The sequence below is a fragment of the Mobula hypostoma genome, chromosome 6 (genome assembly GCF_963921235.1).
Source record: "Mobula hypostoma chromosome 6, sMobHyp1.1, whole genome shotgun sequence".
NCBI lineage: Eukaryota > Metazoa > Chordata > Chondrichthyes > Myliobatiformes > Myliobatidae > Mobula > Mobula hypostoma.
Window position 1 is genome coordinate 117,809,915 of NC_086102.1, and position 21,933 is coordinate 117,831,847.

A 21,933-nucleotide genomic window follows, 5' to 3' on the forward strand; every position below is an offset into this window, starting at 1 on the left:
TTGATGGCTCTGGGCCTGTACTCACTGGAAATTAGATGGATGAGGGAGGGATCTCACTGAAACCTTTTGAATATTGAAAGACCTAGACATGGTAGATGTGGAAGGAATGTTTCCCATGGGAGGGGAGTCTAGGACAAGAGGGCACAGCCTCAAGATAGAGGGGCATCCATTTAGAACAAAGGCACGGAGAAATTTCTTTAGCCAGAGAATTTAGAGGAATTTAGTACCACAGGCAGCTGAGGAGGCCAGGACTTTGGGTGTACTCAAGGCAGAGTTTGATAGGTTCTTGATGGGGCACAACATCAAAGGTTACGGGAAGAAGGCCAAGGAGTGGGGCTACGGAGGGGAAAAAGGGATCAGCCATGATTGAATAGCGGAGCAGACTGGATGGACCAAATAGGCTAATTCTGCTGCTATGTCTTATGATCTTGTATACTGTACATTTGCACATATTAGGAATTTGCTATGGGTTGGTGCCACATGCAACAAAATGACAATTTTCAACAAAAAACAGAATAATGAATAATATAAAATTAGAGTTAGAAGTACAGGTATGATATAAAATGTGCATAAATACCAGCATGTATTTATAATGTAAACAACTTTATAAAAGGTGGTTTAAAGTGTTTATAGTGCAATGCAATGACTGATGTAATAGATAGTAGTGGGGGGGGGTCTAACCAGAATGGTTGATCAGATTAACTGCCTGAGGGAAGGAACTTTTATGATGGCGTGAGGTTTTTGTTTTAATAGTCCAATAGTGCTTTCCAAAAGGGTGCTTTTGAAAAAAGAACTTTGCTGGGTGGGTAGTGTCCGCAATAATTTTTTCCTGTCTGCTTCTTTGTCCTGGACACGTACAAGTCCTGCGGTGGCAGTAGACTGCAGCCAATCACCTTTTCTACAGTTCTGACAGTTCACTGTGTTTTTTGGTGTATCGTGAGAGGATTTTGCAGCAAACCAGACCGTAATGGGAACCGAAATGAAGAGGCGCAGGATGGGGCAGTTGGCACTCAAGCAGAGACAGCTTGTAAGGAGTTTGTGTGGAAGGATAGGCAGATGATAGATCAAAGATGCACTCAACCAGATAGTGTGAGATGTGTCTATTTTAATCATAAGCAAGGTGGATGAACTTAGAGCATGGATCAATTCGTGGAATTATGATGTTGTGGACATTACAGAGGTTTGGATGTCTCAGGAGCAGGAATGGCTACTGAGTGTGTCGGGCTTTAGATGTTTTAAAAAGGACAGGGAGGGGGGCAAAAAAGGTGGAGGAGTGACATTGCTAATCAGAGATAGTGTCATGGCTGCAGAAAAGGAGGAAGGAGGGATTGTTTACTGAGTCATTGTGGGTGGAAGTCAGAAAAAGAAAGGGGGCAATAACTCTACTGGGAGTTTTTATTGACCCCCCCAAAAGTAACAAAGACATCGAGGAGCAGATAGGGAGGCAGATTCTGGAACGGTGCACTAATAATAGGGTTGTTGTGATGGGTGATCTTTAACTTTCCTAATATTGACTGGCATCTCCTTAGAACAGTTTATTAGGTGTGTTCAGGAAGGTTTCCTGATGCAATGTGTAGATAAGCTAACTGGAGGAGAGGCTATACTTGATTTGGTATTGGGAAATGAACCTGGTCAGGTGTCAGAGTATTTTGGAGGTAGTGATCACAACTTTGTTTCCTTCATCATAGTGCTGGAGAGGGATAGGAGCAGACAATTTGGGAAAACATTTAATAGGGGCAGGGGGAAATATGACGCTATTGGGCATGAACTTGGGAGCATAAATTGGCAGCAGATGTACTTAGATGCATGGCAGAAATGTGAAAATGTTCAGGGAATATTTGCATGGCGTTCTGCATAGGCATGTTCCATTGAGGCAGGGAAAGGATGGTAGGGTAAAAGAACCATGGTGTACAAAGGATGTAGAAAATCTAACTAAGAAGAAAAGAAAAGCTTATGAAAGGTTCAAGAAACTAGGTACTGGTAGAGCTTTAGAAAATTACAAGGGTGCCAGGAAGGAGATCAAGAATAAAATTAGGAAAGCCAGAAGGGGACATGAAAAGGTCTTGGAGAGCAGGAGTAAGGAAAATCCCAAGGCATTCTACAAGTATGTGAAGAGCAAGAGGATAAGCAATATGAGAATAGGACCAATCAGGAACAATAGTGGAAACATGTTCATGGAACCGGAGGATGTAGCAGAGGTATTTAATGAATACTTTGCTTCAGTGTTCACCAGTGAAAAGGCCTTGGCAATTACGTGGATGACTTACAGTGAACTGAAATGGTTGAGTCTATAGAGATTAAGAAAAAGGATGTGCTGGAGCTTTTGGAAGGTATTAAGTTAAATAAGTTGCTGGGACCAGATGAGATGTACCCCAGGCTACTGTGGGAAGTAAGGGAGGAGACTGCTGAGCCTCTGGTGGTGATCTTCTTATCATCAATATTGACAGAAGTACCAGAGGATTGGAAGGTTGCAAACGTTGTTCCCTTGTTCAAGAAAGGAAGCAGAGATAACCCAGGAAGTTATAGACCAGTGAGTCTTACTTCAGTGGGGGGGGGGGGGCAAGTTGTTGAAGATCTTGAGGCAGGATTTATGAGTATTTGGAGAGGCATATAAGGTTCGTCCATCATCATCGATGAAGACCTCGACACCATTAGTATTTTTTACGAGGTCGAGATGCTAGCTCGACACTCAACCTGGCACGGATGGAAAGCATGTCCGGGAGCAGCTCGACTGGATTTGGACTTCGGAACCTTTGCTCCCGGAATCTGGCACTGATGTCACTGTGCCACCAGCCGGCTGAATGGTGTCGAGACTAGTGCTTGAGTTGGATTTAAGTGAGGGAGAGTTGCACAGCCTCAGCCTCACTCTCTCTTCCCAATTCCCATCTGGATCCAGTGGCAAGACAAGAGTCGAGATGGCTGGAGATGGGACTAGGGGCAGTGGATGACCAGGACATCTTCTGTGTCTTGTCTTGCTCTACGTGTTCCACGACGCTTGCAGAGACCGCCTTCTTGACCGTTGGACCTTCCATTAGTTTCGTCCGCTCAATCAGCCGGAGTCTGCCTTCACACACTGGATCACTATCTCACCGAGGGTTTGCCCGGGGTGTGGCCACTGTCACATGCAAGCAGCTGCGGGGAGCCACGGGTGAGAGCTGAGTGCCAGGTGGGGACCAAAGGTGGACTAACCGCCTTGAAAAGGACGCGACATGTTCCCCCACCAGAGGTGCTACTCCTCCCTGACACCCCAAAAACCAGGTGGAGAGACATAATCTGATTAGGCATCTGAACATGGCTTTATCAAGAGCAGATCATGCCTTATGAACCTGATTGAATTATTTGTGGATGTAACAAAACATATTGATAAAGGTAGAGCAGTGGAACTATTGTATATGGATTTCAGTAAGGCGTTTGAGAAGGTTCCCCATGCAGGGCTCATTCAGAAAATAATGAGGCATGGGATCCAAGGAGACCTTGCTTTGTGGATCCAGAATTGGCTTGCCCACAGAAGGCAAAGAGTGGTTGTAGATGATTGATATTCTGCATGGAGTTCTGGGACCTCTCCTTTTTGTGATTTTTATAAATGACCTTTATGAGGAAGTTGAAGATCAGCACAACAATGTTGGCAAAAAGGTCTGTAACATGCCGTGGATTTCTATGTTTCTATGTAATGGCTGATGTGAGGATGCTCTCTATGACGATATATTCTGGAGCATATCAATATTATGAAAGAAGTGGTGTTTGATGTCTTGAAAGGTGTAATGATGAACAAGTCCCCAGGGCTGGATGAGATCTATCTCAGAATACTAAGCACACCCCTCACCACCATCTAGGACATCTTTAGAAGTTGATGCCTCAAGAAAGTGGCATCCATCATGAAGGACCTTCACCATCTGGGACAGGCCTTCTTCTCATTACTACCGTCAGGGAGGATCTACGGAGCCTGAAGACACTCACTAAACAATTTAGGCACAGCTTTTTCCCCATGCCATCAGATTTCTGAAGGGACTATGAACTCATGAAGACTTCCTCACTATTTTGGTCTCTTTTTGTACAATTTGTGTATTTTTATTGAAATTTATAGTATTTTAATGTACAGCTGCTGCAAATGAACAAATTTTATGGCATGTGCCGGTGGTAATAAACCTGATTCTAATTCAGAGTCTGGGATTTCTGAATTTTCATCAGCCACAGGCAGAATTCTGAAAGAATGGAGATAGCTAATGTTGTTCCTTTATTTAAGTAAGGTAGCAGTGTTGGTGGGGGGGGGGGAATGGAGATTATGTCTCTATCAAAGGAGGTGTAAGGTGCTCCTTCCTTTCTGCTAACCTGTAGGTCACCCTCGGGCAAGGTGTAGCACCTGCTTAGTCTCCTGATCAGTGTCACGTGAAGCCATGGGAGCAGGTGGTGGATGGTTGTATGAGCAGCTGGTGAACACCACAAGTCCTGGTTGTGTGACTATTGATGCCAGGCTGACAATCTCTGAAGAGTATTGATGATAGCTGGCATCACCCATCTTGTAAAGGCACTGCCCAGATGAAGGCAATGGCAAACCACTTCCGTAGGAAAATTTGTCAAGAACAATCATGGTCATGGTTAAGACCAAGGATTGCTCAAGTCAATACAAACACAGCATGTAATGATGATGAGCAGTGATAAGCCAGGTAACTATAGAGCAGGTAGTCTTATGTTAATGATAGGGAAATTAATGAAAGTCCTGGGGCTCAGGATTCATTTACATTTGGAAAGGCAAGGACTGATTATGGACAGTCAGCATGGTTCTTCTGAGGAAAGCCCTGACACATTAACTTAATTGAGATTTTAAGGAGGAAACAAAGGAGACTTATAAAGGTAGGGTGGTAGCTATTGTTTACATAGACTTCAGTACATCATTTGATAAGATGGGCTGGTCCAGAAAGTTAAGGCACATGAGAACCAAGGGCAGCTGGCTAACTGGATCCAAAATAGTAAGATAGTATGTTTCTTAGACAGTAGTGGTGGAAGGATGGCTTTGCGATTAGAAGGCTGTGACCATTCATGTACACAGGATCAGTGCTGGCATCTTAGGTGTTTGATATATATTAACGACTTGGACGTGAATGCTGGGGGACGGTAAATTTATGGAAGACACAAAATTTGGTAGTGTTACATGTTGGCTTGGGGTGTAGAATTGTTATTTTTCTTGTAGTTTAACTTTCTTGTGTGTGTTTGTATTTTTATATAATCACCTACACACATCTAATGAGGTTATCAGTGTTACAGTTGCCTCGTATTTTTTCTGGAAACCTTGCATTCAGTGGCAAGTGTGATGTTACTTGAATCTGGCTACCTTGTTGGGTAACTGTTATCAATAGAGTTTGCTGTAATCAGTAGTCTGGTATAAGAAGACCATACTACATTCAGTCTGCCTTATTTCCTTTATCTCTCATCGGACTTCTCTTTCCTCTCTTGTAGCACTTAATAAAATGACGGTAAGCAACGAGTTTTACACCTCATCCTTGACTTCTGAAGAGCCTTGGATTGCAAAAGGATTAGGATCCAACATGGAATCTGAAGAAGGTGGTTTAAAGCTACAAGAGAATATGGATCAGTTGGAAAGTTGGGTGGAGAATTGACAGATGGAACAATCCCAGGAAGTGTAAGGTGATGCATTTTGGAAAGTCAGATAAGGATAGGAAATATTCTGTAAATGTTAGAACATTAAGGAATGTTGGTGAACAGAGACCAAGTCCATTGTTTCATGAAAGTAGCAACACAGGTTGATAAGGTGATGAAGATGACACGCTTACCTTCATAAGTGTAGAAAAAGAATATTTGAGTTTGTGTGTTATAATGAAACTTTGCCGAGTTCTGGTCACCACGCCGTAGGGAATATGAGACTGCGCTGGAGAGAATACAGAGTAGATTCTTCAAGGTGTTGCCTGGATTCGAGGATTTATGGGAAGAGTTTGGATAGTCTACACTTCTTTTTCCTGGAGTGATGGAGACTGAAGAGTGACTGATTGAAATATATAAGACTATGAGAGGCATAGATATGGTCGATAATCAGGATATTCTTCTACGGTAGCAGTATCAAAACCGAGAGTGAAGATGTGTACAGCGTAATGATAGAGGTTTAAAAGGGACTTGAGGGGGAAGTTTATTTACAGTGACTAATATCTGTAACTCCCTGCCAGAGGATGTGGTAGAGTCAGATGCAAACATGACATTTAAGAGAAATTTAGATAGATAGCTTAATAGGCAACACATCAAAGGACACAGTCCCAGTGAAGGAAAATGGGATTTGTGTAAATGAGCCAACGTTGGCGTGGACATGGTAGACCTAAGGACCTGCTTCTGTGCTGTATGACTCAATGACTTTATGACATTTCCTCCTTCTCCGGCTTCAGATCAGTGTATAAGTGGTGGTCTGGCTCTGGTTATTTATGTACACACACAGTGCTTCAAAGGAGGACTTACCAAAGCCCACTCAATCTCATGCAACGGCCAGCGTACTGGTTGTCTTCCCAGTTGTTGACTATGCTTAAGTACTTTATGTTTTATGAACCAGCACACCCAGATTGTTGTTCTCTGCAACAACATTTTCACTTTTAAATAAATTATTCTTTTATTTCTGTTTCACCAACCAAAGAAAAACCTTACATTTTTTCTGTGTGTCCTTTTTGTCACATCCTTATTCAATTCCAAAGTTTAAAGTAAATTTATTATCAAAGTATGTAAATGTCACTATATACTATCCTGAGATTCATTTTCTTGCAAGCATTCACAATAGAACAATGAAATGCAAAAGAATCACCGAAGTATTGCACACAAAGACTGACAGGCGACCAATGTGTAAAAAAAGACAAATTATGCAAATATTAAAAAAGCAAACAATGCTAACAGTAATAATTGATAAATAATACTGAAAAAATGATTCGTAGAGTCCTTGAAAGTCAGTGTGTAGGTTGTGGAACTAGTTCAGAATTGTGGTAAGTGAAGGTGTTTGAAGAGTAATAACTGTTCCTGAATTTGGTGGTGTGGGACCTAAGACTCCTGTCCCTCCTTCCCGATGGCAGCAGTGAGAAGGGAGTATGGCCTAGGTGGTGGGTGGGGGCGGGGGGGGGCTTAATGATAGATACAGCTTTCTATTCAGTGTGTGTTCTTTACCAACTCTTTGTATTCTTCCACACACTTCACTTAGCCACTTGCCTTTGTAACTTATTCCCATTCTTTAGGGACATCTATTCCCATTTTTGGCTCCTGCCAATCAGACAATGCTCTATCGATGCTGGTATCTTTTCTGTAATACCCTGGGCTCTCACCTTGTTTAGCAGCCTCATGTGCGGCACCTTGTCAAAGGCCTTCTGAAAGTGCAAGAAGATATCATCCACTGACTCTCCATTGTCTATCGATTCTCCTTTGTCTATCCTACTTGCTATATCTTCACGTAATTCCAACAGATCTGTCAGGCAAGATTTAGGAAACTATACTGTCTACGGCCTATTTTGTCATGTACCTTCAAGTACCTCAAAACCACATCCTTAACAATTGACTCCAACATCTCCCTAACCAATGAGGTCAGGATAATTGGTCTATAATTTCCTTTCGTTTGCCTTCCTGAAGAGTTGATGATATTTGCAGTTTTCTAATCCTCTGGAACCATGCCAGAATATATTGATTGTTGAAAGATCATTACTATGCCTCCACAATCTCTTCAGCTACCTCTTTTAGAACCCTGGAATGTAGTCCATCTACCAGGCTATCTTCAGATCTTTCAGTTTCCCGAGCACCATCTCCCTAGTAATGGATTGGATTAGATTAGATTCAACTTTATTGTCATTGTGCCGAGTACAGATACAAAGCCAATGAAATGCAGTTAGCATCTAACCAGAAATGCAAAGAAGTGTTATTTACAAAATAATTGCGAATAAAAAGTAAGCACTACAGCACACAAATATAAAAGTACTGAGGCAGTACAATATGGGTGCAATACTTCTTAGTGCTGTGATGTGAGGTTTAGCAGGGTCATAGCCTCAGGGAAAAAGCTCTTCCTGTGCCTGGTGGTGCAGGAACGGAGGCTTCTGTAGTGCCTACCAGATGGGAGAAGAGTAAAAAGTCCATGGTTAGGATGAGATGAATCCTTGATAATGCTTCTCACCCTGCCCGGGCAGCGTTTATGGCAGATATTCTCAATGGTGGGCAATTGGGTGCCGATAATCTGCTGGGCAGTTTTCACCACACTTTGGAGTGCTTTGCGGTCCGATACGGGACAATTACCATACCACACTGAGATGCAGTTGGTGAGTATGCTCTCAATGGTACAGCGGTAAAAATCTGTCAGTATCCTGGGACAGAGGTGAGCTTTCTTCATGCTCCACAGGAAATAAAGGCACTGTTGCACCTTTTTGATCAGGATGGAGGAGTTCAGGGACCAGGTGAGATCCTCGGAAATGTGGACACTAAGGAATTCAAAGCTTGATACACGTTCCACTACAGCTCTGTTGATGTAGATGGGGACGTGAGTGTGGCTCCTAGCATGCCTGAAGTCCACAATGATCTCTTTGGTCTTCTGGATGTTAAGGGCCAGGTTGTTGTTGGCACACCACACGGCCAGGCGCTGGACCTCATCCATGTAGGCCGTCTCATCATCCCCTCTGATCAGGCCAACCCCCATGGTGTCATCTGCGAACTTGATTATGGAGTTAGAACCATGTACAGGAACACGGTCAAGGGTGAAAAGGGAGTACAGAAGAGGGCTCAGCACACAGCCTTGAGGCACGCCGGTGTTCAGGGTGAGAGTGGAGGAGGAGAGGTTGTCTAACTTAACTGATTGGCGTCTGTTAGTCAGAAAGTCCAAGGTCCAATTGCAGAGGGATGAGCTGATACCAAGCTGGCGAAGTTTGGCAATCAGCTTGGAAGAGATCGCAGTATTGAATGCCGAACTAAAGTCAATGCAACTGTACTCGCTTCTGCCCCTTGACACTCTCAAACTTCCAGCACACTGCTAGTGTCTTCCACAGAGAATACTGATGCAAAATACTTATGCAGTTTGTCTGCCATTAGTCTCTTCAGCATTATTTTCCAGCAGTCCAATATCTACTGTCACCTCTCTTTTACTCTTCACGTATCTGAAAAAACTTGTGGTATTATTTTTGATACTATTGGCTAGCTTACTTTCATTTCATTTCTCCCTCTTATGGTTATTTTCAGTTGCCTTTGTTTGAATTTTTTGAAAAATCTCAATCACACTAGTTTTTGCTCTATCATATGTCCTCTCTTCTGCTTTTCTTCTTCTCAGTCACAGTGGCTTCATTCTGTGTTTCTGCATTCTGAATACTTCCTTCCTCTTCCTATCCTATGCCTTCCAAATTGCTCCCAGAAACTCCAGCCATTGTTGCTCTGCCGTCATCCCTGCTCATGTCCACTTCCAATGAACTTTGGCCAGCTCCTCTCTCTTGCCTCTTTAATTCCAGTTACTCCGCTATAATACTGGTACATTGACTTTAGCTTCTCCCTCTCAGATTGCAGGGTGAATTCTATCATATTACAATCACTGTTTCCCCAAGGGTCCCTTTACCTTAAGCTCCCTAATTATATCTGGTTCATTACACAACAGCTAATCCAAAATTTAATCCCCTAGTAGAATCAACTACAAGCTACTCCAAAAAGTCATCTCAGAGGCATTCCACAAATTCTCTCTCTTGGGATCCAGCATCAACTTGATCTTCCCAATCTATCTGCATATTGGAATCCCCCATGGCTAATGTAACATTTACGTTTTGAAATGCTTTTTCTATCTTCCACTGTAATATGTAGACCACATTCTGGCTACAGTTCGGATGCCTGTAAATAACTCCCATCAGGAAATTCTTACCCTTGGAGTTTCTTAATTTGACCCACAAGGATTCTACACCTTCTGATCCTATGTCTCCTCTTTCTAAAGATTTAAAACATTGTTTTTACCGACAGAGATACTCCTCCTCCTCTGCCTACCTGCCTGTCCTTTTGATAGATCGTATATCCTTAGATATTAAGTTCCTAACTGCAATCATCTTTCAGCCATGACTCCGTGATACCCACAACGTTGTACCTGCCAATCTCTAACTGTGCAACAAGATCATCTAATTTATTTCATTTACTGTGTGCTTTCAAATATAACACCTTCAGTCCTGTATCTGTCACCATTTTACACTGCAACCCATCTCCATGATTGCAATTTTGTCCTATCACCTGCCTGTCCTTCCTGACAGACTCACTGTACACTACTTCTGCTTGTAAACAAACATCCCTATTATCAGCCCTATCAGTCCAGTTCTCACTCCCCGCCAAATTAGTTTAAGCCCTCCCCAACAGCTCTAGCAAACTTGCCCAGAAAGATATTGGTGCCCCTCAGGATCAAATGTAGCCCATTCCGTTAGTACAGGCCATATCTTCCTCAGAAGAGATCCCACTGAAACCCTGCCCCCTGCACCAGTTTCTCAGCCAAGTATTCATCAGCAAAATAAGCCTATTCTTGCACTCACTGGTGGCACAGGCAGCATTTCAGAGATTGCTACCCTGCAGGTGTTGCTTTTCAGCTTTCTATCTAGCTCTCTAAATTCTCTCTTTAGGTCCTCCTCTCTTTTCCTTCCTTTGTCATTGGCACCAATATGCTCACCCTCTCCTTTTAGAACATCATGGACATGGTCCAAGACGTCCCTGACCCTGGCACATTGGAGGCAGCATATCATTTGAGTGTATTGCATCCACAGACTCTCTTATCACCATTGTATTTCTCCTCTGGTCCCTTCCCTTCTAAGCTATTGCACCAGACTGAGTGCCAGAGACCTGTTCACTGCTGCTCCCCCTGGTAGATTGTCCTCCCCCAACAATATCCAAAGCAGTACACTTGTTATTGAGGGGAATGGCAATAGGGGTACTCTTGAAAGTCACCCGTTTACCTGCCTCCAGCAATCCAGAGGTGACTACTTCCCTGTAGCTCCTGTCTATCATCTCCTCAGTTTCCCTCAGGTCATCGAGTCACAGCTCCAGTTCTTTAGCATGCTCTTTGAGGAGCTACAGCCTGGTGCACCTGGTGCAGATGTGGTTATCCGGGAGGCTGGAGGTCTCCCAGAACTCCCACATCCCACACAAAGAACAAAACTCAGCCCCTGGAGACATTCCTTCTGCCCTAACTGTACACTCACAGATGAAGAATGAGCAAGAAAAGGCTTACCAAATACTTGTGTTGCCCACACCTGTTATCGCCCAAGCCATTATGCTCTCAGTTACTGTAAACAACTCACACTTTCCTGAATTTAGAGTAGTAAGTTCAGAAAATCAGTATGATACTAAAAAAAAAAAAAAAAAAATGCCAGGTCACATCAGATTGAAATTAGTAAGCTTATTTTTCACCTTTTGCTAACAGTAGCTCAGAACTTTCTGAGACGTCCTTTCCACTTCATCACCCACTGTCCTGCCTGCTCCTGAGCACCTTGTGTTCTGATTTCTACATTTCTGCCCCTATTTAGAACAGGTGGTAGGTGAAGCCCAGTGTGAGATACCCCTGGAAGGATTGCTGAGGTGCTATAGAACATCTACCCTTGTTCCTGTTGACACTACTTTTGTGGTGATATGGATTTCTTTGATGTCTTGCAATACTTTTTGTTTTGTGTATTGACAAAGGGTCTTGGATGTGAACATTTAGGTCTGTTTCTCTTTCCATAGATGTGGCCTGACCTGAGTATTTCCAGCACATTAAAAAAAATTTTGATCTCCAGCATCTGCAGTTACTTCAATTTTTTTCATATCCTGATCAGGTAGGTGACCTGTCCTAAATGTGCAGATGACACCAAGATTGGCCAGAAAGTAAGCTGTGAAGAGGACATCTGGAGGCTACGAAATGGTAGAGATAGTTCAAAGAAGACACAAGATACCACAGATGCTGGAATCCGGAGTAACACACGAGACTATGGAGGAACTCAGCAGGTCAGGCAGCATCTATGGAGGGAAATGGACAGCTGACATTTCTGGTTGAGAGCCTTCAATTGATAACTAGAATAAAGAGATGGAGAGAAGGGGTCGAGCAAGAGCTGGCAAGTGATTAGCAGATAAGGCACTTCAAAGATCTGGTAAATGGAATACAATAGAGAAAGTTCCATTTGAACTTGTCCTGATGAAGGGTCCTGGCCCAAAACATCAACTGATTATTCCTTTCCACAGAGGCTGCCTGACTTGTGGAGATCCTCTAGCATTTTGTACATGTTACTTTGGATTTCTAGCATCTGCGGGATCTCTTATATTTAATGTGGGGAAAATGTGAAATTCTCCATTTTTGTAGGAAAAAAACTAATGACGAACATTAAAACAGAAAGTGCTGGAACACTCAATGAGTCAGACAACATCTGTGAAAAGAAAGTGTTAACATTTCCAGTAGAAGTTCTGGGCATGTTTGTCTGAATGGCTATTGCAGATCGCTGAGGTTTGAGATACAAGGGGGAATCTCATTGACCAGGTGCACAAGTTGCAAAAGCCATCTTGTAGATAAAGCAATTAATGAGGAGGGTAACAGGATGTTATTGATTATAACATTGGTAGGGAGGCTATGCTTTACTTACAAAAGGCATTGGTGAGCCCACATCTGAAGCCTTGTATTCAGTATTGGTTTCATAGGTAATGCATTGGAAACACTCAGCTAATCATGTGGTAGCAACTCAATGCATAAAAGCATGCAGACTTGTTGTTTAGACCAAACATCAAAATGGGGAAGAAATGTGATCAACATGACTTTGACAATTGATGCCGGATGAGGGGTGGGGTGGACTGAGTATCTCAGAAGCTGTTGACCTCCTGGGATTTTTCACCCACAACAATCTCTAGAGTTTATAGAGAAAGGTTTGAAAAACAAAGCAATCCAAAACGGAGCAGTTCTTTGGGTGAAAACACCTTGTTGATGCGAGAGATCAGAGATGAATAGCGAGGAAACTGACAGGAAGGCAACAGTAGCTCAAATAAACATGTGTTACAACAGTGGCGTGCAGAAGAGCATTTCTTAATGCACAGTTCATCGAACCTTGACGTGGATGGGTTGCAGGAACAGGAGACAATGAACATACACTTAGGAGGTACCTATTAAAGTTTCTCCTGAGTGTAGTTCTGAAATTTTTGACTAGGCTGTGATCAGGAACGAATGTGCAAAGTTTGGACAGGCCAGGCTTATATTCACTGGAGTTGATAAAATTCTGAGGTGTTTTGACAGTGGATAAAGAGAGGATGCTTATTCTTGCAGGAGAAGCTGGAACCGGAGGCCACATTTTAAAAATAATTTCAAATTTAAAAAACTGCAGATATTTGATTTCGGAAGTTAAAAGCAAAGTGCTGGAAATGCTCAGTGGGTTAGTCGAGAGACAGATTTTCAGGTCAGAGACTCCTTGTTAGGACTTTGTCAAAAGCAAGGGAGGCGCCCATTTTGATGACGAGGTGATTTTTTTTCTCTCTGCTCATGAATCACTGGAACTCTTGTAGGGCAGTGGAGGCAGCATGATCGCGTAGTAGTTTGTGTATTGCGTTGCAGCGCAAGCAATCACCGATCAGAGTTCAATTCCCACCACTGCCTGCAAGGAGCTTGCGTGTTCTCGCTGTGACTGACTGGGTTTCCAGTGGATGCTCTGGCTTCCTGTTGCATCCCAAAGATGTACAGTGAGCTGTGTTGGTGCCAGAAGCATGGCGACCCTTGTGGGCTGCCCAGCACGATCCTTGTTGATTTGAGCTGACACAGATGACACATTTTACTGTATGTTTATAAGCACCTGTGATAATTAAAGCCGACCTTTAATCTCTAAAACAGAACGCTGGAGTAAGATCAGAGGACATTAGCTTAAGGTGAGAAGTAAGCTTTAGAGGGGATACAATGAAGAATTCTGTGTTTCATTCAGGGTGCTCTTAATGTAGAATATACTGGTAAAAAGGTGGTTAAGGCAGTAACTCTCATAATATTGGAGGAGCATCCTGACAAGTATTTGATTTGTCAAGGCATTATAAGCCATGGACTAAGTGTGGTAAATGGGGTTAACCATACTCACTCCATAGGCTATAATGCCTTAGCGATTCAGACACCTCATAATGGCTGGCAGTAAGTCAGAAGAGCATGTTTTTTTGTCCTGCATGGCTCTGTGACTCTAATATTTTTACTGGAAAGGGAGATGGTTGTTGATCTTTGAGGAGAAAGATTATTGGGGGTAGGAAGTAATTTGGTGTTGAAATTACAATCAGAACAGCCGTGAGCTAATTTACGTAGCAAACTCTTCGTCACAATCACCGACTCGTCTGCGCGGCAGATTCGGCAATTTGTGCTCGTGAATATGCATGTGACAGCTAATTATTATTTCATTTTGGTAGTATTTAACTCCCTTCTTTCAATCGTAGCTCTTACCGAGACTTGAGCAAAGCACAGCAATGTTGCGCTGCCTGCTTGCATTCGGCCTTGCCAGAGAAAGCGGACTGTCAAGTCGACTGATGCTGAAGACTAGCAGTATTCATTTTATATTTAGATATTCCTTTCAGCCGCGATGTTAGCATCTAATTTTCCATTTGAGAGCTTTCGTTAATGGCTCTGCTTGGCCTAGCGTTTATTGTTTTCTTTTCTTTTAAAACACACTTGGTCTTAATTTTTATGTTTAAATGTAAAACTCCACTTGATATACAGACAATTCTTTACACATTCCTGTGCTCTACATTGCTCTCTCTGGGATTCCCCTATCTATTCATTCCTTCCCACTGATCTCTCTCAGCACTTATCTGTCCTGAGCAAGGAGGACTTCTCAGTGGCCAGTCATTTTAATTCCACTCTCCATTCCCATTCCAACAGGTCAGTCTATGACCTCCTCTATTGCCATAATGAGGGCACTAGCAGGTTGAAAGAGCAACACCTCATTCCGTTTGAGTAGCCTTCAACCTGACAGTGTGACATTGATTTCTCTAACTTCCAGTAATTTCTTCCCCTTCCACCCTCCAATCCTCCTCTTCTCCTCACCTGCCTATCATCTCCCTCTGGTGCCCCTTCACCTTTCTCCCATGGTCCACTCTCCTCTCCTATCAGAGTCCTTCTTCAGCCCTTTATCTTTTCTACCTATCACCTTCCAGATTCTCACTTAATTCCCCACCCCCCACACCCAACCCGGATTCATCTATCATCTTCCAGCTTGTACTCCTTCCTCTCCTCCCCAACCTCCTTATTCTGGCTTCTTCCCCTTTCCTTTCCAGCCTTGATGTAGGGCCTCAGCCTGAAATGTTGACTCTTCATACCTCTCCATCGACGCAGTTCCTCCAGCATTTTGTGTGTGTGTGTTACTCTGAATTTCCAGCATCTGCAGAATCTCTTGAGTTGATGCACTCCCATTCACTTTTTTTTAATACTTTATTTTCAAAATTTTCAAAAAAAAACAATGAGATCAACAAGAACATACCAGCTCAGACATGTATAAAAATGAAATAAGCAAAACAAAAGAAAGAGACATAACATTAGAGGGATGCCTATGGTACAAAGTGCTCAAAAATACTAAACATTAAATCTCGTGAGGGCCGTGAGAAATCAGCTGGGGGGAAATTGTTCAACCACCCCCTGCCTCGTCCAGGTAGGAAAGAAATGGATCCCAGATAGCCAAAATTTTTTTAATTGAATTGGTTCTCAAGAACCTAAGTTTCTCCATCTGTATGACTGAGATCATATCAGCCATCCACCTCCGAAGGGAAGGAGGAGAAGGTGATTTCCATTCCCTCAAGATAAGTCTTTTGGCAACAATCATCCCCAGCATCAGAGACTGTTGTATGGCTGCAGGGAAACAAATAGTAGATTGCGAGCAGCCAAATATAGAGAGAACAGCTTCCAAGGGATAGGATCCCATTCACTTTTAACTGAGATTGGTTCAACACCCTCCACTCTACCCTCCTGGAAAAACCATACCTCAACACTTCCTTCTGCGGTTCACCAGCCAGTTCCTCCTGTACTTAACCATGACTCAGGAGCAAGACTGTCTGGGTTCATGCTCTGTACGCCCTTCGGGAGATCTGAACATGCACTGCAAACTGACACCTCAGCTACAGGAGTAAGTGAAGGGAATAGGTCATAGTTGGAGATACCACCTTTTCACAGAGATGCTCAAGTTGGGCGATGTCTGTCTTTCAAGTGGATATTAAAGATACTAAGGCATTATGTTAAACAAAGGGCCATTTCCCCTAGTGCATTGGCTATTCCTCAAAAATCAACACTGAAACAAATGTATTTTATTGCAGTAATGAGGTCTGGCTGAATGTGAATTGTTTATCTACATTATATTAGTTATAGTTTACAGATGACACAAAGATTGGTGGAGTTGTTGATAGTGTGGAGAGTTGTTGTTGGGTGCAATGGGACATTGACAGGATGTCAATTCTGCCATTATCCTGTACTCTGCCTTCAAATTTGACCGTTTCATGTGAAAGATGAATCATTTCACACTTTCCTGGGCTGACAAGTGGCTGTTGGAGTTCAGCCCAGAAAAGTGTGAAACGATTCACCTTTCACGTGAAACGGTCAAATCTGAAGGCAGAGTACAGGATTAATGGCAGAATTCTTTATAGTATGGAAGAACAGTGGGAGCATAGGGTTCAATCCATCGATCCCTCAGTTGATAGGGTTGTTAAGAAGGTGTGTGGTTTCTTGGCCTTCAATAGTCAGGTAACTGAGTTCAAGAGCTGCAAAATAATGTCATAACTTTATAAAACCCTGATTAGGCTGCACACATATATTATGTTCATTTCAGGTGGCCTCATTATAGAAAGGATGTGGAAGCTTTAAGAGGGAGCAGAGCTGATTTACCAGGATGCTATCTGGATTCGAGGGCTCGTCTTATGAAGATAGGTTGTGTGAGCTTGGACTTTTCTCTTTGGAGTGAAGAAGGATGAGAGGAAACTTGATAAGAGGTGTACAAGAATATAGAGTGGATGGGGGGGGTGTGGGCAAGAGCCAATTTTCCAGGGCAGGAATGGCTAATACAAGGGGGTGGGGTGGAGGAAAGTATGAGTAATTGGAGGAACTTTCTTTACACAGAGGATTGTGGATGCATGGAACACCCTTCCAGGATTGGTGGTAGGGGCAGATACATTAGGGACATTTAAAAAAAACTCTTAGGTAGGCATAAGGATGATAGAAAAATAGAGGGTTATGTTAGAGGGAAAGCTAGATTAACTTTGGAGTAGGTTAAAAGTTTGGCACAACATTGAAGGAGCTGAACTGTGCTGTAACCTGCTAGGTTTTATGTAACAGTTCATTGGAAAAGGATGTCCTAAGCCTCAACAGTCGTATATAAATGCCAATTCCTTCATTTCTTTTGAACTTGAGTTCCCAATTAAAGTTGGACTCAGTCTCTGTTGTTTGCTCCCAGCTGGGCCCAAGGGTTCACGACCCTAATGATGGTAACTTCAGCCTGGACGAATGACCACAGCCTGGGTGTTGTCTCTGGGACGCAGTGCCTTATGGAGCCCAGACTTACCAAGCAGCAGCCCAGTATATGTCGGGTTTGTGGTCAGCCTGCAGAACATGGCTGGGGAGGGAATAGAAACTCACCTGGAGGACAGCTGGTGACTTCCTGGTTGACGTAGATGAGAACCCATTGTCCGGTGAATTTGCGAAAAGGTGGTGGGTACGTTTTTAAGACATTGCAAATGTACCGGTCTGTGTCGGACACATTGAGGTCCCTGATGGTTATCGTCACATTGTTTGGGCTCAACCAAACCTGGCAGTGGAACTGATCTTTTGTCTTTGAGGGTTGCATTGTGTGGTTGGAGAAGAAAGCAGTGCAGACCTCTGTGCTTTTGTTCAGCACCCCTTTATACAGGACGACATGGAACTCTTCTCCAGTCTTGGTGCCACTAAGCCCACACAAAAGGCTAGCCTCTCCTTCAAGGCTGGCAGTCACAAAGTGGGGTCTGGACGAACTTCTGTGTGGTCCTAAAAAAGAAACAGATTAAGTTTCATTATGAAGAACAATATTCACTGCCCCAAGATGTGGATGGCTGTGGCAAGACTCGCAATAATTGTCCATTGACAAGCTGAGATCTTGCAGAACTGATGCAGCCTATGTGATGAAGGTGCTCTGGTGCCGTGAGGCTAATGGTAAAGAAATGGCAGTGAATTTCCAATGCAGTGTGGCTGGTAGCTTGAAGCTGATGACTCAAGAAAAAAGCATCCATTATCAAAGAACCGCCCCCCCCACCCGACCATCCAGGCCATGCTCTCTTCTTACTGATGCCATCCGGAAGGAGGTACAGGGGCATTAGGTCCCACACCACAAAGTTCAGGAACAATTATTACTCTAAACCATCAGGCTCTTGAACCAGAGTAAATATCTTTACTCTTCACCTCAACACTGATCCGATTCCACAACCTATGGACTCACTATCAAGGACTCTACAGCACATATTCTCAATATTATGTATTTACTTTATTTATTATTTGTCCAGATTGTCTTCTTTTCCTCATTGTTTGTTCATTAGTCTTTGTTTGTGTATAGTTTTTCATTGATTCTGTATTTTTTTTGTTCTACTCTGAATTCCTGCAAGAAAATGAAACTCAGGGTAGTATATGGTGACATTTATGTACCTTGATAATAAATTTACTTTGAAACTTTGAACTTTTTGAACTTTGAAGCTGATCCCCTTCCTCTTGTGGTTGGTAAAAGTCATGTGTTTGGGGTTGCTGCCAAACAGGCACACATCACATTGAGATCTGGAGTTGTGGTGTGAACTGATGTTCGAGCACTGATGGGTGTGGGTTAGACAAAATATAATGGTCCGTAGTAGAAATTATCCTGTGCTGAGTAGGGATTGAAACTGGGAATTTCAAACGACAGCATTGAATCAGTTTGAGCAACAGAGTGCTGGAGGAATTTAATGGGTTAGGCAGCATCTGTGGAAGGAATTGGATGGTCAGAGTTTAGGATTGAGACCACTCATATGGATTATCCAGTTCCTTTCACAAATGTGGCCTGGCCCTCTGAGTTCCTCCAACGCTTTGCATGTTTGCTCCAGATCCCGGAATCTGCAGTCCCTTGTGTTTCCATTGACCAACAGAAGTAATCCAGATTAGGAAAGGAGCTTTTCAGGGAGGCCAGTGAGCGGAACTATGGATATAGGTAGGATCAAGGAACAAGGAAATGCAGTTCATCTCTAACATTTATTGAAATCATGGCTGATTTGTAAACCAGCTTCATATCACTACTTCATATTGTATCTCGATTCAGGATTGATTATTGTCATTCTTTAGGTAAAGGAGAATGAAATGAGTGTTACTCCAGATCCAACGCAGCATCAGAAAAACACGATAAGCATAAAGAACACCATGAAAATAAACACAATAAATATAAAAGCAATCCTATAAAACACAATGTACAAGTAATTGTTCGAGTGTATATGAGTGTATATGTATACATAAGATTATCTTGTATATACTGTATAAGTATTCTGATTGCATATGCCAGGGTATTTAAGAAATCTATCTTCAACAGACAGAAATTGACAATACCCAGTTCACGTTCTAACACCACCATTACAAGGAACATGGTAGAATGAATAATCTCCACTCACTTGGTTGTGCAACTTCAACAACACTCAGTAAGTGTAACACCATCCATGACAACACCAACTGATTGGCACTTCCTCCATCACTCAAAACATCCATTGTCTGCCATCTACAAAATACCACAAGACCATAAGGCATAGGAGCAGAATTAGGCATTTCAGCCACTCGAGTCTGCTCTGTCAATCCACCTTGGTTGATTTATGACCCTCTGAATTGCCTTCTCCTCGTAACCTTTGATGCCCTTGTTCATCAACCTCTGCTTTAAATATACCCAATGATTTGGTCTTCACAGCCGCCTGTGCCAATGAATTCCATAGATACTCTGGCTGAAGAAATTTCTCCTCATCTCTGTTCTAAAGGGACATCCTTCTATTCTGAGGCTGTGCCCTCTGGTCATAGACTCCCCTGTTATAGGAAACATCCTCTCCACGTCCACTCTATCTAGGTTTCAGTGAAATCACCTATCATTTTTAACTTCAGAGAATACGGGCCCAGAACCATCAAACACTCCTCATACATTAATCTTTTCATCCTGAGATTATTCTCGTGAACCTCCTCTGGACACTCTCCAATGCCAGCACATTAGACAAGGGGCCCAAAAATGCTCACAATGCACCAATATACTGCAGTTTCCTCATTTGGGTTACTCTGACAGCACATTCCAGATCTCTGCCCTCTACCATCACAAATTCGAGGGCCATAAGCTAAAGGCAGGATTCCGAGAACCTGTTTCATGCACCACACTGTGCAGTCATTTCTATCCAAGATCCCCATTTCAAAGGGGCAGGTCCTGTGCTGTACCTGTCTGGGAGTGTTGGATTGAACAATGAATCTCACTGAGTATTCAGCCTCTGATCTCTATACACATTCGATTCCCCCGTCTTTTGTAAAGGTCACATATTGAAGACGGGAGGTGGTGGTGCCCTTTAACGTGTAAAGTATTGAAGAGGTTGTTGTCTTTTCTTCCTGTTATTTGCAGTGTGCGTTTAAAAAAAAACATCTCTGGGAGAACAAATGCATTACCAAGTAACCAACTTTCTGTTTCACTGAAGTGACTACAGCCCATGTATTTCCAAGGAAGAGGTGATTGTATTGATGTAGAACCACCTCTCAATTCACCCCCCCCCCACCATTTTCTCACAAGAAAGCATCACACGGTGCAGGTTCACTTCACCCCTGGAAACTAGGCTCCAGACAATCTATCCAATCTGTCCCACAATCTCTTTGACCCTCCTACCATCAGGCAGCAGGTAGTGCATTATGAGAACAAGGACTGTGAGGCTGGGTAACAGCTTCTTCCCCCAGGATGTGAGACTGTTGAGCACCATGCTACCAGCCAGTACACATTACTTATGACAGCGTTATACTGTTGTATATGTAACTATAGGTCAGCTTTATATCAACTTGTACATCTACAGAATTTTTTATCTGTTATTATTGTGCAATTATCATTCATTCACTTATTTCTTTATATCTTTATCTATCTAGCTAGCTATTTATTTAATTTGTACAGGTTGTCTTCTTTTGCATTTTGATTGTTTGAAAGTCTGTGTGTAGTTTTTCATTGATTCTATTGCATTTCTTTGTTCTACTGTGAATGCCTGCAAGAAAATGAATCTCAGGGTAGTACAGGTATATATTTTGATAATAAATATATTGATGATCTGATCAATCTTTATGGTCTATAGATCATATCGATAGATGTGTAGATAAATTTTTATCAGTGTTTATGTTCTAAAGATGCACAGTATCCTGACTGGTTGCATCTTGGTCTAGTATAGAAACGCCAATGCCCAAGAATGGAAAAGCTTACAAATTGTGATGGATACAGCCCGGTCCATCACAGGAGAACTCCTCTGTACCTCTGAGCACTTCTAAGATGAGTGCTGACACAAGAAAGCAGCACTTACCATCAAGGATCCCCCACCATCCAGGCATGCTCTCTTCTTGCTGCTGCCCACCACCAAGTTCAGGAACAGATATTACGTTATAACCATCAGGTTCCTGAACCACCTTAGATAACTTCACCCATCTCAACACTGAGCTGACTCCACAACCTACGGACTCACTTTCAAGGAGGCTGCAACTCATATTCTCCAGATTTATTTAATAGTGTTTGTATTTGCAAAGTTTCTCTTCTTCTGCACATTGGTTGTTCGCCAGACTTTGCGTGTAGTTTTGCATTGATGTTAATGTATTTAGAAACCATAGAAACTACAGCACAGAAACAGGCCTTTTGGCCCTTCTTGGCTGTGCTGAACCATTTTCTGCCTAGTCCCACTGACCTGCACACAGACCATATCCCTCCATACACCTCCCATCCATGTATCTGTCCAATTTATTCTTAAATGTTAAAA

At 42.7% G+C, this 21,933-nt stretch overlaps 1 protein-coding gene across 1 annotated transcript in view; it reads right to left on the reverse strand.

Moving 5' to 3' along the window:
• The window catches only part of LOC134348748 (T-cell-specific surface glycoprotein CD28-like), a 35,113-nt gene extending 17,342 nt beyond the window's left edge, over positions 1-17,771 (reverse strand). Inside the window, exon 1 of the mRNA XM_063052550.1 lies at positions 17,564-17,771. Coding sequence (XP_062908620.1) covers positions 17,564-17,771 — 208 coding nt within the window. The remainder of the gene's footprint in view (positions 1-17,563) is intronic.
• Positions 17,772-21,933: the final 4,162 nt, after the last annotated feature.